Here is a 22,961-nt window from a genome sequence, read left to right on the forward strand (position 1 = left end):
GAACCAAGTGATGCGGACGCCATCGCTTGCGTTTTCCCTGTGTCCCAGTTGCTTGAAATCGGCCACGAGCAATGCCGCGATCCTTCATTACGAGCCCTCATCGACCATCTGGAGTCAACGCCTGGCGACGTCTCTCTCCGGATGTTTCTCCTTAAGGAGGGGACATTACACCGTCGCAATCTCGATCCACACGGCCTTGACCTTCTACTCGTAATTCCATCGCACCTGTGTTCGAATGTCCTCCAACAACTTCACGACGCTCCCTTGGCTGGACACTTGGGCGTCTCGCGCACATACGACCGTGTACGACGTTGATTCTTTTGGCCGGGTCTCGCCCGCTCTGTGCGGCGCTATGTTGCCGTTTGTGAGCCATGCCAGCGCCGGAAGAAGCCCTCCACGCCTCCAGCTGGATGTCTCCAGCCGATCGACATCCCACCGGAACCATTTTTCCGTGTTGGCCTAGACCTGCTTGGACCGTTTCCTCTCTCGGGCTGCGGAAATAAATGGGTCGCCATCGCTACTGATTATGCTACGCGGTACGCAATCACCAGAGCCCCCCCCCCCCCCCCCCGACAAGTTGTGCTACTGACGTTGCTGACTTTGTGCTCTATGACCAAATTTAGTGCACGGTGCTCCGCACCAATTACTCACTGACCGTGGCCGCAGCTTTCTGTCGGCAGTCGTCGAGGACATCCTCCGCTCTTGCTCGACGAAGCACAAGTTCAGCACGTCCTACCACCCACAGACCAACGGCCTCACCAAGTGCCTCAACTGGACCATCACCGACATGCTTTCGAAGTACGTCGCGACCAACCACCACGACTGAAATCTTCACTTACCATATGTGACGTTCGTGTATAATTCATTGCGTCACGACACCGCCGGCTATGCACCATTTTATCTCCTATATGGCCGAGAACCCGCATTGCCCTTAGACACTTTGTTGCCCTCGGCCAAGCGTTCAGCCACTGAATACACATGCGACGCGATCGCACACGCCGACCACGCGCGCCAGCTCGCCCGCACCCGTCTTGAGGCTTCACAGGAGCATCAGAGACGCCTCTATGATTGCCACCATCGTGACGTGCACTTTACTCCGGCTTCTCTGGTGCTTCTCTGGTCACCCATTCGATGTGTGGGCCTTTCAGAAAAGCTGCTGTGGCGCTACACTCGCCCATACCGTGTGGTGCGACAAGTGACCGATGTCACGTATGAACTCATCCCCGCCGACCTCTCAGCGTCATCGTCGGCTGCAAGTGACATCGTTCACGTGGCGAGACTAAAGCCATACCACACACATTTAACTGCGGATGTGTAGATTAAGCACCGGGACGGTGCTTCTACTGCCGGGGGTGATGCTACGGAACAGCCGCCACAGTGTGGCTGCACTGAGGAAGAGGAAGACGACGTGGGCCCGCTTGATATAGCGTCGCCATTTTGGCTTTCCGTTAGTGTCACTGTGAATAAAGTGTATATAGCATTGGGCTTCAGCTACACGTAACAATGTAATAAGCAAAAAATTTGGAAAAGGACTGCTTGGAGGCAGGGGAAAGTTGAAGAGGTGGAGCTTGCTTGACATAAAGGCAAGCATTGGGGACTTCCAGATGGTGGTAATGTCTGACGGCAAGCTCGGATAATAGAACTGGTTGTGTTATTTTTTTCCTCTGCAATGGCTCTGACGAGGTGACAGAGAAGCGTTGTGCCAAGAAGGCTGCAGCATAGAGAGCTCACAGTGCTTTGCATACTTGGAAATAAGGGAGCAACATACTGTAAAGAGTTGAAGGATAGATCTTAATTTTGACAGCTGATTCTGCCTTTGGCATACATGCTATTGTCTGAAAGTTGCATATATTTACTAGGGGCTCTTTGAAATTTTCATTGCTTAATACAGCATTGTGATTTGTGTGCAAAAAAGCATGGGATATTTTCATTAATCTCATGTATAAAAACGCTTTTTATTGATTCACTATTTTTTGTATTTTGACTATAGCAAACGAGCTTTAGAATCTTTATGTGTTGCGGTGAAGTGTGTAAATGTTGATATAACTAATACTGCACTGCACAGAACTTGCTTCGTTTCAAACAGCTATGTACAGACATTTGTGCAAAGAGAGAATAAATGTTTGCATCCACTGACTGCGCTTGAACGCTGCCCATGTATTCATTAACTTTACTAAAATCTTAGCTACTTCTGTTGCAAGATTTATGACAACACTTGCATAGTCTTGTGAAGCTTGACAGAGTTGTAACATCACCTGGTTTTCACAAATAAAGACACATTGAGATGCAAACTCGTGCAGAGCGGCAGAGAATGTTTTCACTGCACATCACGCGCAAGAGTGCTGCCTGTGCGTTCATGTGATTTCATGCAGCCCTACTTCTGCTGCTAGTTTTACCGCAACGCTTGTGCAGTGCAGTGAAGTTCAACAAATTTGTAATGATGTCGCACAATATGACCGAATTTCACGCTCTAAGACTGAATCTTGAGCGCAGGGGCAGCAAATGGCTACATTTACCTTAAGCACAAGTTTACTGTGCACGCATTCATTTGATTTCATGGTGCCTTACTTCTGTCGCGGGCTTTAACGCAATGCTTGTGTAGGGCGGTGAAGCTTCATGAAGTTTTAATGAGATCACATCGTTTGGCAGAATTTCATGCACTAAAGTGTTTAATTTTGTGTGGAGACACAATGAAACTTCATATTGAGCTTGCAGCTTCACACGAATAGGTAATTTTTCAAGAGCAATGATAATGCTGTGCAGGTTTCTTTGGATGGCAGCCTTTACAGAATGAATGATAGTCATGCTGTGAAGTATGCAGCGGCACTCATCAGCCATAGCCGATGCTTTTTTGAATGTTTTATTATGCTTCTGTAAATTGAGCCTGTACATCCGCGTTTATGCTTCACATAAGACTTGAGTGTGATTGTCTCACAGGGAAAACATTTAGCAGGCATGTGTGTTGAAGAGCCATGAACAATTACATTAAAATTGAATTATGGAGTATAATGTGCCAAAACCACTTTCTGATTATGAGGCACGCCATAGTGGAGGACTCCAGAAATTTAGACACGTGGGGTTCGTTAATGTGCACCTAAACCTAAGTACACAGGTGTTTTCACATTTCACCCCCATCGAAATGCAGCCGCCGCGGCTGGGATTTGATCCCGCGATCTCGAGCTCAGTAGCCTAACAATATAGCCACTAAGCAACCACGGTGGGTGCCATGAACACTGACTGACCAAGAGAGAATGTAATGTATGATATGCGTTGGTGCGGTGCCGCATGCGTAGCTGTCCCAGCATTGGATATGCAAAGCGGGCAGCGCGTTCGCAGAACTTTCACTTTGACACCACTTCTTGCAGAACCGGCGCGTAGTAATAAACAAGTGAAATGCTAAAACCAGTGGTAACACCACATTGTTCAGCTACATGAGAGGTGCGAGGAAGCGTCGCAAGTCAATCCAATCCACTTACGCACTAGCATATCATAGTGTTTGGGAGTTCGCGTCTCTTGTGCGTGTCATTTGAATTTCAAGCATGAGAATCGCTTCTTAATGCTTTTCAACGATGACAAGTTTGACGGTGAGTTTTACAGAGCAGTTACGACAAGTGTTACAATGTTTGTATCTAAACAAGTGCGACTACTTTCGGTTTGCTATAACTGTACGGCTTGCACTGTTCCCTTCAATGATGTGGCGTTGCTCAGATTCAGGCCTTAGTTAGAGTGCACCTTAGTGCCGGAGTTGCTCTAGTTGGTGATGCATTTTATTGTTGCCAACGAATGTCTATCATTTTCAATGCATTTTTATTCTTATTTCACAATTTTATTATTTGTTGTGCTTTCAAGTGATTGAAACTTTATATTGTAAGGAATAGGCTGACAGGGCACTGTTAAAAAAAAAGAAAAAACTAGATGCATACTTTATGTCAGTATTCCAGAAACACACCACAACTCAAAAGCTTTTTTGGAAAGGTCCTTGGGAATTACTGCTATGAGTTGTTTTGAGGAGCATGCCTCCATTCCAGTGCCTTCAAACAAAGGCCGACAGCAGCTGGTTATAAAATGAGCAGTTGAGGGGCGTGCTCACTGGGGCGACGTGAAGAAGACAAGCAGCGTACCACTGTCCTCAATCACTGCGTATGTTACGGGCAGTATGAACTGCAGCACTGTCCAGAGCCGAGCACTTGCAATTGCAGCCAGTCACGGGACAGTCAGCATGGTCACTGCATGAAATTAATGAGGCTGACATTACACAACAGAGAACAAAGTGGTCACAAAGCACAATATACCGAGCAGTCTGATGTTGCAGTGAAAAAAATATGTTTCTCTGCTAGCTACATCAATTGCCTGGCTCGACAAGGTTCAAAGTGTGCAGTTGTAGGTGGTGCCGACAGTGTAAGACTGTTTTCTCGGCCATGACATAAACCATTGCATAAAGTGTCTAAATCAGAGCTTGTCTCATGCAAGTTTAACTCTAATCCAAAGTATTTTCAAAGCAGTTGCCATCAATGACTATCGTGCCCTGTACTCCTCTGCATCATTGTGTTCCTACTTTGCTTGCCACAGTGCTTTTGAGTACTTTTAATTTTGCCAAAGAAAGGCAATAGAAGAAAGCTGCTTCCCTCCAAAACCAGCTTACTGCTTTTAAACGTCGGCTCATAGCTCACTTAAGCCGAACTTTGCCTATCTTTTTAATATGCTTCTGTTTCTGTCTGTCACTATCACTGTTCTCAGTGAAAGCATAACAAAACCACTGACAGTGAAGTATACAGGTCAACACACTCATTCACAAGTCAACTCACTCAGAGCCACTCTAGAGTCTGAGTGACGCTGGTGTGAGTGGGTGTGAATCCAATGATGCACTCCTGTGGGCAGACAAAAGTAGGAATCCAACAGTGGAACGAGAGCTCTACAATAAGAGCACTTCGCACAGCTCTCACAGTGGGTTACTGAGCTATTGTGCTGGGAGTACACTGGTTTGTATCTAGCTACCATTGGACATGTAACTTGTTTTATTGAAGAGGCCCAAAATAAGGTGCCGCAGAAACTTACTTTGAAGTGCTCAGTATGAGGCAAAGAATTATTTGCATTAATAATGCTACCTGGTGCAGAACACAGAATGGTAAACTAAACTGCCATCTGGTGTATAGAAGAGCAGAGAATGTGCGATGTCAAAGAGAAACGCTTTCTTACACTACAGGCACCAGTTAGGTGGGCACGGAAGCTAGCCTGACTGAAAAAGCCCAGGGAGGGACTAAAAGATGTTTTACACATGACAGCGAAAACCAGAGGTCTCATATGGTGGCAGCCAAAGACCATGAGACACTACAGTAAAGTGGCACTATTGGCCCTCACCCTTGCAGGAATGGTGCAACAAGTGCTTTCACTGCTTGCTTGAAGCCTTTGCTCCTCTCTATCCACAGAAGTGTGCCCATCCCAGAGTGAGGAAGATGCAAATCTGATATTAACCCTTTTATCTTTTGTATGGTCGTGATCCCACGTTGCCGTTTGACACCATCCTCCATGGTGCGTCAAGTTGCTCAATCTCATTATTAGCCTTGCAGCATACACAAAAAGAGCGTTACGACCGGTGCCCTTGCGATGTTAAGTTCAACCCAGGTGCTTAGATGCTCCTTTGGTCACCATGTCGTCAAGTCGGCCTCTCCCAGAAGCTTCTCTCTCACTACACAGGGCTTTATGAGGTCCTACATCCTAAATTTAACGAAGAAGAAGACACATGTACTGTGTGTGGTAAATCTGTAGAAACAATAGAACACCTCATAAAATGTGATGGTATCCATCCTGATGTCGATGCGGGCACAGTCACGCCCTAGGGTTCAGAGATAACAATAGTCATATAAATGAATATGCGGTGGAAATCATCAAAACGCGATTGGCGGCTCAAAAGCAGAGAGGTGACATAAGGTTAAAAGTGAAAGAAGACGTATCTAAAGAAAATGGTGAATTTTAATAACTTCCAACACAGTTAAACAAAAATAAAAAGCTGAGCATGGTGGCAACTGCCATCACCCCATTTCAAAGGGGACGCTCATATCTTCCATCCATCCATCCATCCATCCGTCAAGTTAACGACGTCAATTACGAGATCTCGCCATTACAGTTTGATCCATCCTCAAGTCCGATGCCTGTTGACATCGTGTCCATTTCGTGGCTAAAGCTATACTTTGCTCGCAATTCATTGCTTAACATGTGCTGAGACGGTGCTGCAGCACCTGGGGGTCCTGTTACAGAATGATAAAAGAGGAGGGAAGAAGATTGCAAGACGCTGGCAGCTGCGTGTTGTTGCTGGTTAGCCATCTTAACTAGTCTGACTCTGCTTGTGTATATATTATAAATACAGTGTTTCTACATGTACATACACCCAACATCCCTATAGCAATATGGCTTTCCAATGGTTCATGTATTTTGCTGCTGCTGTGCAATATATTTTGATTTGGTGTAGATTACCCAGATGAAGCTTTCAAATGGGACAGCATTCTAATTTTAAATGTTTTTAGACATATGGACAATTTTATTTTTTTAACCGGAAAGTTTTAGAAACCATGAAAACGGACTTTCGTTTTGGCGTTGGCTTCCTTTTATCCTCCTTCGAAAGTTTTCTGCTATTACGTTGATGATTGCTTTTGCATCATAAAGAAAGATGCCCTGGCTGCCTTCACGAAACGCCTAAATAGCATTGAGCAAGCCATAAATTTCGCTGTCAAAGAGGAGGACCCTGGATGGCTACTTCTTCTAGACGTGGTGGTAGAAAGGGACAGACAGTGGTTGTCTTTCAAAGTCCACAGGAAGGACAGGCACACCGGACAGGGCGGTATCTGCACTTCACTTCTGTAAACCCAGGGGGCCACAAACGGTCAGTGGCTTTATCATTAAAACAGAAAGCCCAAAGGATTTGTAGCAAGCCAGCAGCTTTGGTTTCTGATTTGGCTTGCATTCGATGTGAGCTCGGCATGTGCAGGTACCCAAAAAGCTTTATTGTTTCTTTGGAAAAAAAGAGCCTTGTGCCCTAGGGAAGCACGTGATGCCTCCGGCCAACGCTGCACCACCATCCCATATGTTCCCGGCATCAGCGAAGCTTTGGCACGTGTCCTGCATAAATATAATGTGCAAGTCACCCATGTTCCCAGCCGCAAGTTACGAAAAGAGCATGTCAACGTCAAGGACAAACTAGGAAAGGAAAAGTTTCCTGGCAGTGTGTATAAGATACCGTGTGCAGACTGCAATTATGTCTATATTGGTGAAAGTGGCAATTTTGAACGGTGTCTAAAGGAGCACATGAACGATGTGAAAAAGAAAGTCACTTCCAGTGGACTCGCTGAGCCTGCAAAAGCCAAGCAGCACAATTTCAACTGGAGCCAAGCTTCAGTCATCGCCCAAGAAAAGAACTGGACAAAGCGACTGTACCTCGAATCCCTGACTATCCAAACAACCGCACACACGCTTAAAGGGAAGCTGAAAGCTTTTCCAGAAAAGATTAATGAAGAGCATAGTTTTCAACCCTCTGAATTCGAATATTGCATCGAAATTGAGCGAAAGAAAGCGTAAACATATTTTATTTCGACGAAAAGTGCAGCAGCAGACACGCCCAGCTTGCACGCCTCGTTTCCGCCTGTGATTGGTCGGGCGCCTCGTGACGTCAACAATGATGTTCATCCGGACCGACTGCTGCCGCTACACACAAAGCATGGTGCAAGGTAGTTCGGTGCTGTTTTGCTGAGACAGTCATTGAAAATTTCGAGAGCTTGCGTTTCTCTGAGGAGTTCTGCGTTAAAGGGCCCCTGAAACGGTTCGGACAAATTTTGTAGACGCGTAGGGTACAGCTTAAGTAGGACATTCGCACCACAATTAAGGTGAAGCGTTACGTATAAATGGAGCTACAAGCGATTAGAAGTTACCCTCCTCCCTAGCCATGCTTTTCCTCCTCAACTCGTTCACCGAGCGACGGGGCTAAGCTCCGCCTTCACTGGTTTGACGTCACGATGCGACGTCACATCGTCCACTTCCGGTTGTTTTGGAGCCCGCCCCCACCTGTGCGAGACTTCTCCGCTAGCCGCTAGGTCGTCGACCCCAAGCGGAGCTATCGAAGCAGCGTCTGTTGCGAGCAATCTGTCGTAGCCCCGAACGTGTCTGGCATTCCGTTAACCACAGGCAAGCTGGTCATTTCGGCAAATGACTGGAGGCATAAACTCAAGCTGATGAACGAACTTTAGCGTAGACGTACGTGAGCGGCCTGATCGGTCTGCACGGTCCATACACTTGTTGGCGCAGCGCTTAACCAGCCAAACAAAGCGCTAATATTGCTCAAACCAAGTGTAAAACATTTTAAACATTTATAGAAACAATGTGTTGATGATTGCACTCCTGCGAAAAATACACACCAGCAGCAAAGAAGAATACACTTCGTTGCTGCAACTGTGTATGGTTGAGTTCTGTGCCACCAGGTGGCTGCACCGAGCAGACCATTCACATTTGCCCTTCTGCTCATCTCATGGCTGATCCCGTTACGGCTCAGTCAAGCGGCCAGGCCCTGTCCCCTTGCGCTTGCGTTTGCGTTTGCCCTAATACCGGACTCGCGAAATGCTATTGCGTTAGTAATCTTCCGGTGTAAAGTGATGGCCACAAACGCGCAAATCCTGGCGCCGATCGGATAGTGGCAGTCTGATGCGCAGCAGTCAGTTCGCTCGTACGCCGCCTTGCAGAGGGACACGATGTCACAGCTTGACATATTGCCAGTCGCTACGTTTGCAGTCCACAAGGCAACAAAGTCGAATCATCATCATCAGCAGCAGCATCATCATCATCAGCCTGGTTACGCCCACTGCAGGGCAAAGGCCTCTCCCATATTTCTCCAACAACCCCAGTCATGTACTAATTGTGGCCATGCCGTCCCTGCAAACTTCTTAATCTCATCCGCCCACCTAACTTTCTGCCGCCCCCTGCTACGCTTCCCTTCCCTTGGGACCCAGTCCGTAACCCTTAATGACCATCGGTTATCTTCTCTCCTCATTTCTTTTTCTTGATTTCAACTAAGATGTCATTAACTCGCGTTTGTTCCCTGGCCCAATCTGCTCTTTTCTTATCCCTTAACCTTACACCTATCATTCTTCTTTCCATAGCTGGTTGCGTCGTCCTCAATTTGAGTAGAACTCTATTCGTAAGCCTCCAGGTTTCTGCCCCGTAGGTGAGTACTGGTAAGACACAGCTATTATATACTTTTCTCTTCAGGGATAATGCATTATCCCTGAAGCAGGTTTCAGATCATGAACAGCAGGTTGCCATGGCAACCTGCTGTTCATGATCTGAGAATGCCTGCCAAACGCACCCCAGCCCATTCTTATTCTTCTGATTATTTCCGTCTCACGATCCGGATCCGCCGTCACTACCTGCCCCAAGTAGGCGTATTACCTTACGACTTCCAGTGCCTCACTGCCTATTGTAAATTTCTGTTCTCTTCCGAGACTGTTAAACATTACTTTAGTTTTCTGCAGATTAATTTTTAGACCCACTCTTCTGCTTTGCCTCTCCGGGTCAGTGAGCATGCATTGCAATTGGTCCCCTGAGTTACTAAGCAAGGCAATATCATAAGCGAATCGCAAGTTACTAAGGTATTCTCCATTAACTTTTGTCCCCAATTTTTCCCAATCCAGGTCTCTGAATACCTCCTGTAAGCATGCTGTGAATAGCAATGGAGAGATCGTATCTTCCTGCCTGACGCCTTTCTCTATTGGGATTTTGTTGCTTGCTTTATGGAGGACTACGGTGGCTGTGGAGCCGCTGTAGATATCTTTCAGTATTTTTACATACGGCTCGTCTACACCCTGATTCCGTAATGCCTCCATGACTGCTGAGGTTTCGACAGAATCAAACGCTTTCTCGTAAACAATGAAAGCTATATATAAGGGTTGTTTATATTCCGCACATTTCTCTATCACCTGATTGATAGTGTGAATATGATCTATTGTTGAGTAGCCTTTACGGAATCCTGCCTGGTCCTTTGCTTGACAGAAGCCTAAGGTGTTCCTGATTCCGTTTGCGATTACCTTAGTAAATAGTTTGTAGGCAATGAACAGTAAGGTGATCGGTCTGTAATTTTTCAAGTCTTTGGCGTCTCCTTTCTTATGAATTAGGATTATGTTAGCGTTCTTACAAGATTCCGGTATGCTCGAGGTCATGAGGCATTGCGTATACAGGGTGACCAGTTTCTCTAGAACAATCTGTCCACCATCCTTCAACAAATCTGCTGTTACCTGATCCTCCCCAGCTGCCTTCCCCCTTTGCATATCTCCCAAGGCTTTCTTTACTTCTTCTGGCGTTACCTTTGCGATTTCGAATTCCTCTAGACTATTTTTCCTTCCATAATCGTCGTGGGTGCCACTGGTACTGTATAAATCTCTATAGAACTCCTCAGCCACTTGAACTATCTCATCCATATTAGTAATGATATTGCCGGCTTTGTCTCGAAGTCGAAGTCGAAAGGCAAATCATAGTGCTCCCGAAAAGACTGAGACCGACTCTGACCGCGGAGCTCTCGTCAAAATGGAGTACGTTGTACACAAGAAGACGACCATTGCTGTTTGCCGGAAGTGCTTACTGTTTGCCGGAAGTGCTTAAGTGTACTGACAAATTGTTCTTGTGCATTCTCTTTATGTTACTTTTTTTATAAAAACAAATTAACCAACATTCCAACTATTACGAAGATCATTTGTTACCATAAAGTTGGAAAAATTATCGATCACGCGCCCTGGTCAGCCAATCGGATAGCTCGCCTCACTGACGTCGTATGGGTGATTTCGGTCACATGGGTAGGGGCGGCTTAAAATTACGCCGAGCAGTGCGCTGCGATCGGCAGCGATGTGCATTTTTAAAACCTGATAATAAATTACACGCTTTACGCGGAGCACTCAGATGTGTCAATTAATGATCGGAAGGATCTACTCTAACGACTCAGTACGTTTGTAGAAAATCGTCAAAAGCGTTTCAGGGTACCTTTAAGTTCGAACTCCACAAGAGCGACTTTGCGCGCGACGGTGACGGGCGACGGCTTCGAGCGACAAAACGGGCCGTTGCTTGAGCAGACCGCTTGGTGTTGTCGCTCGATCGCTCGTTTATAGAAATCTAGAAATTGTCGCTCGTCGCCCGGAAGTGCTATGAGTTACTAGCCAATAGTGCGAAGTCGGAACTGGATGCACATAACTCAAATACTACTGTTTGTCGCATAGAACGAGCAAACTATTGAATTTTACAGGTCCAAGAATAAGAACCTAGTGCAAGACCTTCAGAAATATTTTGTGCTTCTTTTTCAGTAAAATACATCAACTTAAATTGATAAAGCATGCGTCACGCTAGTTTCGACGCGTTTATTGCTGCCCTCATACCGGGAAGTCATCTCTCAAAGCCATCGCTCGCATGGAGTTCTGTTCGCAGGTGACGAGTGAACGCGACAGCCATCGCCTCGCTTGTCGCGTGCAAGATCACTTGTAAGGGGGTTTATACTTTACTCCCTACATATACGAGCCGATTGCAAAGAGCCGGCCTCTCCGAGAAGCAAAAGATGCTGGTGCAAGCACTGCTTTCCAAGCGAATGAAGGCGAAGTATTAGCATCTCCTTGTGTTGGAAATGTTCTTTGGTGAGTATGTTTTTTGCTAAGCTGCATTCAGCGTTCCAGTAAGTACGTTTCCGGGCAAACAACTGTAGTCTTATGTTCCTGCATGCCTCCTCGTAGAACGTAAGCGGTGAGGCAATCTTCGTCATTTGGGCGCTGCCCCAAAGCTGTCCGCAATCTACACAGACGGTTCAAACGCGGGAAAAGTTTACCGGCTGTTGTAGCACGTGTAGTATAGAACCTTCATCAGTGCGCCATCCGCACGCTACTCGTAACCGGCAAATTCCGTCGGCTACGTGAGATGGTCGGTTTCTTTATGTGTGCATGAAAAGGAGGAGCGCAGCATCCTGGCGTGAGCAGGCTTTCCAACACAAGCAAACTTTACGCTTGCACTGCGTTATGGTCGCTGCATGCAGGCTGTTTCACAACACACGTGTGAATAGAAAATTCGCGGCGCTTGGCGATGAAACCTGCCTCAAGGGTGGGAGATAAACATGCACCTTCCGTTCAGCGTGCCAGCACAAATGAGAACCAAAGCACGCATTATTGATAAACTCCGGCAGTAATCGTCACGGAAGTGGTTAGAGCACAACACTGTTGTTCTTGAGCGCTTGAAGTTGTTTCGTTTCACAGCAGCCTCCCACTTAGCTGAAAGCTTCTTGTCTTGCAGGAACTAATGGAACATCGTCGTGGCCACTGGTGTTCGTGCAAGCGTAGGCTGCACAGAACGCCGGCATGATCGGCCTACAAGTTCAATTGATGCTGTGCACGTCAACTACCACTCCTATATACACACAAACAAAGGAATGTGGGGTCGAGCGAAGCAGATTAGGACAGCACGCACACAGAAATAAGCCTGGTCAGGCACTGTCGCGAAGGAACGGAACACCAGTGTTGACGTCACTAAGCCGCGGTTTCCAGTCTCCGCTCGCATCGTCAGCGTCAGCAGCAGTGCACGGCGCTCGACGGGGGGCGGAGCTACAGCGCAATTTTAACCGACGATTGCGTTGCTCCTAAGTGAAAAATCCCCCCCCCCCAAATGTTACCTGCATGGTTTATGAGGTTCTTGCATCCGTATATGAGCGTCTTATTGAACTCGACAGACTCTTCAGCTTCCCTTTAATCGAAACAATGGCAATCTCCCGCCAGCATATGCAAGATGCCTGAAGCAATTTTGATGCAGATTTGAGGTGAGGGTTTTTTTGCCTCTCAGCTCAGAGAACAAGGCGTCCGTGTGAAAGCCCAATCGTTTAAAATTTTAGACAACCCCATTTTGGTCGGCGTTCTGGATTTTATTCCTATTATGCCACCCAAAAGGAAACCAGCCAGCGAGGCTGCAAAAAGGAGCATGGCACGACATATGGCATGCTTGGCCCACTACTATATCTTATTTATTGTAACGATATAGTTGATGTAATAGAGGCCCCTGCCAATATTCATCTGTTCGCAGACGACTGCATAACTTTTAACGATTATATTATAGTTCGTGCTCAACTATCTCTTCATTTAGCCTTAAACAACATTTTTAAGTGGAGCAACAAGTGGGGAATGAAACATAACTGAGATAAATCTGTGCTTCTATGTACAACAAACAAAAAACTACCCCTGAAATTTTCTTATTCTAATGGCCTAGATCCCTTGGCCGAAGTGAGTGAGTACAAGTATCTTGGAATTACAATTACTAACAACCTAAATTGGAATAGCCATATTGCTGCTACCGCCTCTGCTGCTTTCAGAAAGCTATGTCTCCTTCGCCATAAGCTTAAACATGCATCCCATGAAGTAAAATCATTAGCCAATACCACATTTATTCGACCCAAATTGGAATACTCCTGCGTTATTTGGGACCCGTTTACCAAAATCAACATTAACGCCCTTGAAAGGATACAGAGAAGAGCCATACGTTCTATTTTTTCCAAATACAGCCGAGAAGAGAACTGAATGACTGCGGACAAAGTAGAAGTAGATTTCGACAGCGGCAGAAGCACCCTGCAATCGCCGCTTAATTTTGGCACTGTCTTCACATTGTCGCAGGAATAGATGCTGTTCCGGACGTAGCAGTGCCTGCCGCTTGGGCCCGTGGAAAGTTCACCATCGTGGTCAGCTGCGAAAAGGATCATCTGCCTACATATTCGGAAACTTCGACCAACCTGACCGCGCTGCATTGTACAGCGGGACTACTGCGCAGGCGCCATTTTAGCAGACCACATCAAGATAAATAGCATTCCTTCCTGCGGCGGCGGTCATTTTGGCAGCGGCGGCAGCACCCTGCAATCACCGCTTAATTTTGTCACTGTCTTCACGTTGTCGCAGGCCAGTAATTAAGTCAAACACTTTTTGCATAGTGCTGTTGCTGCTTCCGCTGCCGAAAACATTTTGCTTCTTGCAATGTCAACATTGTGTTCAACATGTCATTTGTCTATACCTGACGACTGTGCTGCAGAGTGTAGCGAATGTCGTCGCATGTATAATTTAGGAAAGTGTGCAGGAATCACAGAAAAATCTTGCAAAAGTAAAAATGCTGTGCAGAAGGAAACTTGGTGGTGTCCGCCCTGCCGTAGTCTGGGATTAGTTTCAGTAGAAAGTAACAACCATGATGGTTCATATATGAAAGCAATTTTGTCTTCCATTAATAAGAAGCTTGAAAGTCTTCCGATTTTGACAGAAAAGGTTCAAAAGATGGAGCAGTCTACAGTTCATGTCAAACAAATTTGACCATCTTGAAAAAATAATCAATCGCCAGGACCATGAAATTAAAGAGCTAAGAAGGTAGCAGAACTGGAGGCAAGAGATGCCACTCGCGCAACTGCACAAAGTGATTTTGAGCGACAGACAAATGAGCTAGAATACAGAAGCAGAAGGCTGAACTTGGAAATTCATGGGGTCCGCGTAGTGCCGCATGAAAACCTGATTGCATCACTAAACACAGTCGCTGACAAACTTAAAGTTCCCCATGTGGTCGAATTGGACGTGGTATCTGTTCATAGGCTACCAGCAAGGCCAAAGACAATACCAGGAATAATTGTTCGCTTTGTTCAGCAACATACAAGGGATGCGTGGTTAACGAACAAAAGTAACCTGAAACAGTCTGACCCGATGGTTTTCATTCAAGAGAATCTGATGCGGCACTGCCGGGAACTGCTCCAAGAATCAAAGAAAATGGCTAAGGATAAAGGGTACGAATACGTCTGGTACAGGCACGGTAAGGTTCTGGTCCGGAAGAAGAAAGGAGCACGTGCTGTTCACATTGGGAGCTATGCTGACCTTAACCAACTCTAGACAATCTAATCACCGCTATGTTACTTTGTGAAAGTAACTTAAATGACCAATCACCGTTTTTATCTGCCAAATGACCTAAACGACATCGTATGTCGGCTACCTCCTAATTTATGCAGATGCGTGCACTTAAATGCGAGGTCGATTAGAAATAGTCTTGTGCCTAGAAGTGTTTTTCACTGAATTTTCATTCCAATACTCCGCCATAATGCTGACTGAAACTTGGAGCACTAATGAATGCGACGTCTTTAGACTGTCCAATTCAGGACATTTTATTTAAATTGCATGCACGGCCGTGGTAGGGGTGTTGCTTTGTCGGTTTGCGAAAGCATTGAATGTCAGCTATTGGATTACTTTACCCAGACAACCCCTGATTATAAAATGCTTTGTATATGTTGTGGGGTTCTCACACCCATGCTCTTGGGACAAAGGAATGACAACACAGTAGTGCAAACAATCACAAGGACATTTCGTGCACCTTTCATAGATCAAAGCCTGCTAGTCGAGTTGCTATCCCCAAAACATGCCGATGGGTGAGCAACAAATCTAGGAAGCCCGACTCACCGCGACCGGATAGCGAGCGAGTATGTTCGCCCCCATGCTGGATCCCAACGCCTGGTCGTTTGCGCGTACAGTCACGCGAACGATGGCGCGTTCGAAGGAGGCCACACGAGACAGTCTCGTAGAAGCATGGATCGGAGCACGCACGGGACATCCGTGGCGTTTGCCGACCCGCAGCCAAAGACGAAGCGCCTTGTCTTTCCCGCACCCAAGTAACCCCGCCGTGAGGCGGCGCTAGCAGCACAACACTCGCGCCATCTCTCGCACTGCGCTTCAACCACTCCGACCGCCGCAGGCGCCAGACCACGCGGCGAAGCCGCGCTGCAGGAGATGGGAGCTATGCGGGAAAACAAGATACCAAAGGACACGTGAGAGTCGCGCATCCCCACAACGTGCAAACAATAACGTGTTTTCAGTTTGTTATTGACAACCAAATGGCGATATTGCAAAGTTTCTTGATTTTTATGATAAATTCCTTTCATTTATGGCAGAAAATAAGCATACATTAATTTCTGGGGGAGACTTCAATATTGACATCAGTTCTAAAAGCTATGCTAGCCATGACTTTAATACTATCATACTGTCTAACGGTTTCATAAACACAATTAATATACCCACGAGAGTGGCACTTGAATGCGTGTCAGTCCTAGATCTTTTTATTACAAATTCGGCTGAGAATATTATTAGGTCAGGTGTTCTGTCATGTTGTATCAGTGACCATCTTCTAATATTTTTATGTGCGGAGCTATTGACACAAAGTAGACCAAAACTTCGAATAATTAAGTTTCAGTTAATTACACCAGTGACGCTCAGTGCATTTCGTAACAGTCTATTGCAGGCAGATTGGAGCGATATAAGAAAATATCTTGACTCAAACAATGCTTACGATAAATTTATTGCAATTTTCAAGCCATTATATCATTTGAATTTTCCGCTAAAAGAGCGCAGATTAAATTGTAAAGCAAGAAAACTATGGATAGCGCCTGAGATGCGTCATCAAATCATAACAATAGATAAGCTTTACCAAACATTCCTGCATACTCATTTACCGGAGGACTGGCTGGCCTTCAAGTCTTATCGTAACATAACTACGAGTCGGCCTAGTTGGAACAGATTCATCTTAAAACTTTTTGTTCGCAGACAAACAGGGACGAAGAATAGGGGCAACACAACGACGAGCGCTCGTCCTTGTGTTGCCCCTATTCTTCATCCCTGTTTGTTTGCGCACAAAAAGTTTTATCGTAACAAACTTACAAAAACGCTTGCGATCCACGAGAACGCAGTATCAATCCACATATCTTGAAGTTCCTGGCAATCATTCTGACGTACTGTGGTCTAGATAAACACACTCCTTCATCGCGGCCACTTTACCGCCCCTGTTTCAAAACTAGAAGTAGACGGTATAGATATGGATAGATGAGATTTGGTTGACGCATTTATTAATTATTTCACTGTTATGATAACAACCGGAACCCCGGCTGATGCGTGCGAATACTTAAGTGCTCACAATGCCCAATCATTGTACTTACGTCCTGTCACCGCGCACAAAGTCATATCAACAATAAAAAGTATAAAAAATAGCGCCAGTTGTGATATCGACGGAATTCAAATACATCTTGTCAAAGACGTGTCTGATGTTATCGCGCCAATTTTAGCCAATATCTTTAACATTTTTTAACTAACTCTGTCTTTCCTTTAAATATGCAAATAGCAAAAGTGACCGTGCTTTACAAAAAAAGGTGCCCGAAATAACTTTGGCAATTATAGACCGGTGTCTATCTTGCCCGTGTTCTCAAAGGCCTTCGAAAAAGTTCTGCACACTCGATTTTCAAGTTTCACTGATAAATATAATTTATTTACACCTAATCAATTTGGTATTCGGAAAAATAAATCGGTTGAACTGGCGCTCCTGGAGCAAAAAGAGTATGTTCTTAAACAATTTGAAAATAAGGTGCTCCTTCTCAGCATTTTTATTGATTTTTCAAAGGCCTTTGATTTAGTAAGCCATAAAATATTGTTAAAGAAATTGCATTGCTATGGTATTCGTGGACAAGCCTTAACGCTTATTGACTCTTATTTATCGAACAGACAGCAGGTCGTTCAGATAAGCGACTCTTATTTTCGGAATGAAACCTTTGCTGTAAGGAGTGCCACAGGGCAGTATTCTAGGCCCACTATTACTTATTATCTATCTTAATGACATTGTAAATATTAATTGCGAGGCGAAATACATACTATATGCTGATGATACCATCATACCTTTTTCAGGGCATGATATTCACGAGCTTATCAGAAGTTGTAATCACACAATGAAAACGCTAGAGAGATGGTCAGCAGCAAATGCTATGCGTATTAACGAAAATAAAACAAAACCTGTTATATTCCGACCAAAAAATAAAATTATTGCACCTAATGAAGACATAGTACTGAGTACTCGCACTATTGAAATAGTTGATCATTTTATATGTCTGGGCATATTTTTTTCCGCGCATATGAGTTGGGATTACCACGTACGACATGTCCTGCAAAAATTAGCTCAGGTGACAGGCGTAATTGGTCGGCTTTGATACTTATTTTCAAAACGAATCAAGCTTCTGCTCTATCACTCGCTCTTTAGCTCTCGTTTAAATTACTGCCAACTAGTATGAGGTACAACGACAGTCACTAACCTAAATCAAATATACTTGGTTCAGAAAAAATGCATTAGGCATATTTTCAATGCACCTTTTGCGGCATCTACTAATGTTTTATTCTGCATTTCAGGAACAGTTAAAATACACCAGGCATACAATTATACGTTAAGCAGAAAATTCAAGTTAGAAACTCGTAAGAACATAACAAATTTGCGTTTTCTGGCCAATTTAAGAATTAGGCATTTAAATTATCCCACACGTCATGGAGCAAATTTGGAAGTAGGCACAGCACGATTAAACTCCGGAAAAGAGCGCTTGTCTTACACTCTTCTGCCCCTTCTCAATCACTATGACCTTAACAATTTTGACTTGTTTGATTGTTCATATCAGGATATCTGCAAGTTATACACAGTGATGTATAGCTATGAGATTTCTACTACTTAACACTGGTTTTATCACAAACTTTGTCTCGTTTATCAAATCCATAACCGTATCAAATTTTTTCATCTGGTTGTATGTAACTGTTTGTAACAAGTTGATTTCTATATTGTTTTTTCCTGTACATTTAGTGTATTTATTCTAGACATCTGTAATTTGATAGCATTGCAGATATTTCTTTTTTCCAAAGTAACCGTTTTGTATGTATTTTTATGACGACTGTAAAAACTACCTTAACTTATGTATTACCTTAAGATTTCCTTTACTTAGTGTGTGCCCTATATTACTACGCTGTCTGTTAAGTTTCAATTTTTGATTTATTTTACGGTAGTGCTGTTACCGCTTCGAAATTTTTCTATGGGGCTGTGGCTTAGTCAACCTGTTCTGAAAAACAGCTTTTTGTCACAGTCCTTCTTTCTGTATCATTGACAGAATGAAAAATAAAGATTGATTGGTTGAAATGGTTTTCACAACCGTCAAATGAGGCGAAAAATAATATGCCTGAAGTTCCTTTACTCCTTGTTAAACCGTAAATTTTCTTTAGATCCTAGTCCATACATAACTCTTTCTGCATCCACGAAAACCCGTCATTCCCACCCCCTCGCTATCTCTCCTTACATTGCCAGGACAAGCCTCTTAAAATTTTCATTCTTTCCTCGAACTATAGAAGAATGCAACCTCATCCCTTTCCATCATCTGAACTCCCCTGAATCAATCCAAACTCATAATATTAGTATTTCCTAACTAGCATTGCTGTTTTGTGCTATATTGTTTCATTTCTTGAATTTCATATTTTTGCAATTCTGCCTTTTGTAGGCATATTTTTTATTTGTTACCCTGCCCCTCCTGCTTGGGCCACACAGCCTGCAGTATGATGTAAATAAATAAAAATGTGCCACAGGGGTGGTGTGTGAAATTCCCCTTATGTGCGGCAGGTGCTACGTCGGAAGAACTGGGCAATGTGTTTAAATGAACGAGCCGGCAAACACAACCTAAATCTTAAAAAATAGATGGCACTCGAGCATGCAGGTCAAAACCTGCATGTCATGTCATGTCATGCATGTCAAAACCTGCACTGCATGTCAAAACCATGCTTTGGTGGTGTGAAGATTCTTGATACAAACACAAATGAGACTGAATTAATGAAAGTGCACTACATGAGAAAGAAAAGCTTTAGTTGTATCAGTGATACGCCGCTCGTGTTATGTCAGTCAAACATGAAACTGTTCGACCGCTGGTTGCCTCAAATACTGTGATTAGCCTGTGCATGCATGAATTTGTCTATTTCTTCGTGGGTCTGCACCCCAATTAAATCAGTTGAAAGAGGCACCTGTGTCATCTATGCCCTTTTGTGCATGCCTGATCTGCGCCAAATACGTCTTTTAACATTCTTGCAACAAGTGAATTTCAAATGACTTTGAAAAGAATGTCATTAGGGAAAGATATGATTTCTCTGCTGCTACAATGTTCATCACAAGCAATGCAGAACCCACTCAAAGCTTTTGCATTAACATTTTAGAATGCATCCACTTGTCTTCAGGTTACTTGTTTGCAACATTGGAAGCAGAACAGCCATACAAAGGAAGCATTTAATTATTTCAATAACCATTGTTGGGACATCAACATCACCGCATGGCAATACGCCTACGAGCATGCGTCATCCAGCGCCTACAGGTTTATTGAATAAACACTCACGTGGTATTATGAATGCTACGAAGATAGCACAGTGCTTGATGCTTTGTAAGCCACCCACGAAACAGCTCGACTGCCGCGAACCACTGTCAGAGGTGCGCATGTGTGCAGCAGGCACCCCAAGGTCGATTCAAATAGGTCGCGAAGCTTCGGGCGAAAAGCGGTTCAGTACAGATTGTCACCGACATCAGCATGGGGGTTTATGGGAGCAGCGATTGAAGCGCGACTATGTTTGGAGGGAACAAACATTGGGAAAGAAAAACGCGTTTTTTAATTCAAACGAGACACAGTTAGATTCATTCAACGAAAATAAAATTTCTAGTCAATTTTATATATTCCTGATGAGTTAGGAAAATACGTTTAATTTTATTATTATTAATCAATGCATTTCTTTTCAGCGCCCATCGCTACAGGGGGCATTGACGCCACTATCACTCGCAGTGCAATACACGTCTTGAAATGGGCAGAAAGGCGCACTCGTATCACCTGTTGAAATACGCCCCCCTCACAATTTGCGCTTTCTTGCTTGTCGAAGTTTGTCTGAATTTGGTGACGCGGGTAGCTTCATTGCTTCTTAATCTGTTCAGTCAAAAGTAGTGAGTTACGACCACCAGATAATTGTGTAGTTGTTTTCGTGCGACTGCGCTGGCCGATGGGCTTAATATTGGCATCCGACAATAGGATCAGCACTCTACACCTAGAGCTTTCGTCGGCCTCCAAAGAAAGTATGTTCTGTGCAGGGATGCGATTTTGACAACCGTACGGCTGGCCTTTTCCTGCATCGCTTTCCACGCTGAAAGCTCGAAACGCCCATCAAGTCGAATGGCGGGGCATTTGAATATATAGCTATAAAGGAAGAAAAACAAAACAAATTTCGCGCCTTCGAAAACAAAATGACGTCACTTCTGCTTTTAACGGACATGGCGTCACGTTATTTTTTCTTCCGCCGGAAGTGTTCCCACCACATACAGATGGCGCTAAGCCCCATGAACCGGCGATGGACCGCCATGTTTTGAACGTATGGGCTGCTATGGAAGCTTCGCTACCAGGTATATTTACCTTGGGCACCCTGCGGGGCCAGGGTTAGCTCAAGCGGGTACCGCTGACAGTATGGCATTTTGTTTCTGTGATTGCATTTGCCACATTTTAGCTGTGTACTGATCTGTTCTTTAATTCAGTTTAATGTTACAACGACCCTCGTTTATTCGGAAAATCTGATAGTTCGGACTCGTCCTTTGGTCCCGGCAGGCGTATGGATTATTTAATGCTAGGGATGGACGAATATTCGATGTTGTCGAATATTCTATCAAATAGTTCTCTATTCGTTATTTGCTTCAATTCAAATTAAGGTATTCTATATTTTCAAATTATTCGGTGGTCTCGAATAGGCAGCCAAAAGCCACAAACGACCTGCACAAATAGAAATCTCGGAGACTGTTTTATATGTCATTGCTGCCATACAGCAGCTGTGGTACTCGAAGGCTATGCATTTTTGCATTAAAAAGCCGGAAATATATCATCGCGGTATAGCTCACTACGTGGGCGGCCCTACATTGGTGTAGACATCAATTTTTTTCCTTGGTTTTTTTTTCTTCTCCCCATGACAAAGCCTCGGCGTTGCCCTGACCTTCAGTTGCGCTTCTTCATGTGTTGGCCGCTGCCGCTATTGGGAGCGAGCTCCACCACTGGAAAAGCTGGCGCCACCGTCGGCGTGACGTGGCATGAGGGATCACGTGGATACAGCTGCCGCGTTGGCTGTTTCAGAAGCACTGAAGCGAGCTGACAACGAGAGTTTAAAGTCCCATCTGGGCTACAGTTTTGATTAAGTGGTGAGGCTTTCCCGCCTTGGGTATCTGCTTGACTGCATTTGGGAGCACTATAATAGGTAGTGGCTGCGTTTGGAGGCGTGCAGCATGGTAGGCTACTGCTCGGTGCCGCAGTGCCGGACGTACGCAACGGAGCCTGGTGTCAGCCTTATTCACACGTAGCCATAGAAGAAGCTGCATAAAGCTTGGCTTGCGAAACTTAGAACCGGCAAACAGCCATTGGCTGCAACTCAGGTATGCAGCAAGCAGTATTGCGAGGAAGATTTCTGCTACAGTATCGGGACTGTGGTGTTTGATAAGCAGCCGGACACGCGCACTAAGACGCTCGCCCGCGCCCGCTGCCCGGCTAATGTCATGACACTCTATTTGGTCTATGAACTTGCTGATGCTAGATTCTGGCAAGTTCACTGAAACGGAAAGGGAGCAGTAAGAAGCACATCAAGAAAAGGAATGGCACATGGTCATGTTTGTGTTATGAATTAACGTACTGGATTACGAAAAAGAAACAGCGAGAAATTGCATGCTGAGAAGACAGATAAACATACAGTGTGATGCGACTTGAGAAATAATATTGAAACGTCCAAGCATTTAGAAAAAAAAGAACAGATTGAATCATCACGGCGGCACATCACAGTCGCCGTAGGCGTCGAAGTCTCTATAACAAAACGATTTTCGAACAGGTCTGATAACGTCCTCGCAACAATGGTTGCTTTTGTATTGTCTAATGCTCGTATTCTTCGGCCTAATGCTCAGGGCACGGTGTGAAAAAGAAACATGCGCTCACAGTGAAAGCAAAACATTGTGTGTGGACATGCATGCAGACGTGCTGTTGGTCACTGCGAACTCGTGCGATCGCTGCATTGAGGCTTCATTCTGTTATGCTCCATTCGGTTATAAAGAGGGCGCAC

General features: G+C 44.8%; 1 protein-coding gene across 1 annotated transcript in view; it reads right to left on the reverse strand.

Annotated features, from left to right (window-relative positions):
* Window positions 1-3,788: 3,788 nt before the first annotated feature.
* mio (GATOR complex protein mio) overlaps window positions 3,789-22,961 on the reverse strand; it is a 534,566-nt gene continuing 515,393 nt past the window's right edge. The window contains exon 26 of the mRNA XM_070532612.1: window positions 3,789-4,226. Within this exon, the coding sequence (XP_070388713.1) occupies window positions 4,130-4,226 (97 nt within the window). The 3' untranslated portion in view covers window positions 3,789-4,129. The remainder of the gene's footprint in view (window positions 4,227-22,961) is intronic.

This window comes from Dermacentor albipictus, chromosome 1 (assembly GCF_038994185.2).
Source record: "Dermacentor albipictus isolate Rhodes 1998 colony chromosome 1, USDA_Dalb.pri_finalv2, whole genome shotgun sequence".
Lineage (NCBI taxonomy): Eukaryota > Metazoa > Arthropoda > Arachnida > Ixodida > Ixodidae > Dermacentor > Dermacentor albipictus.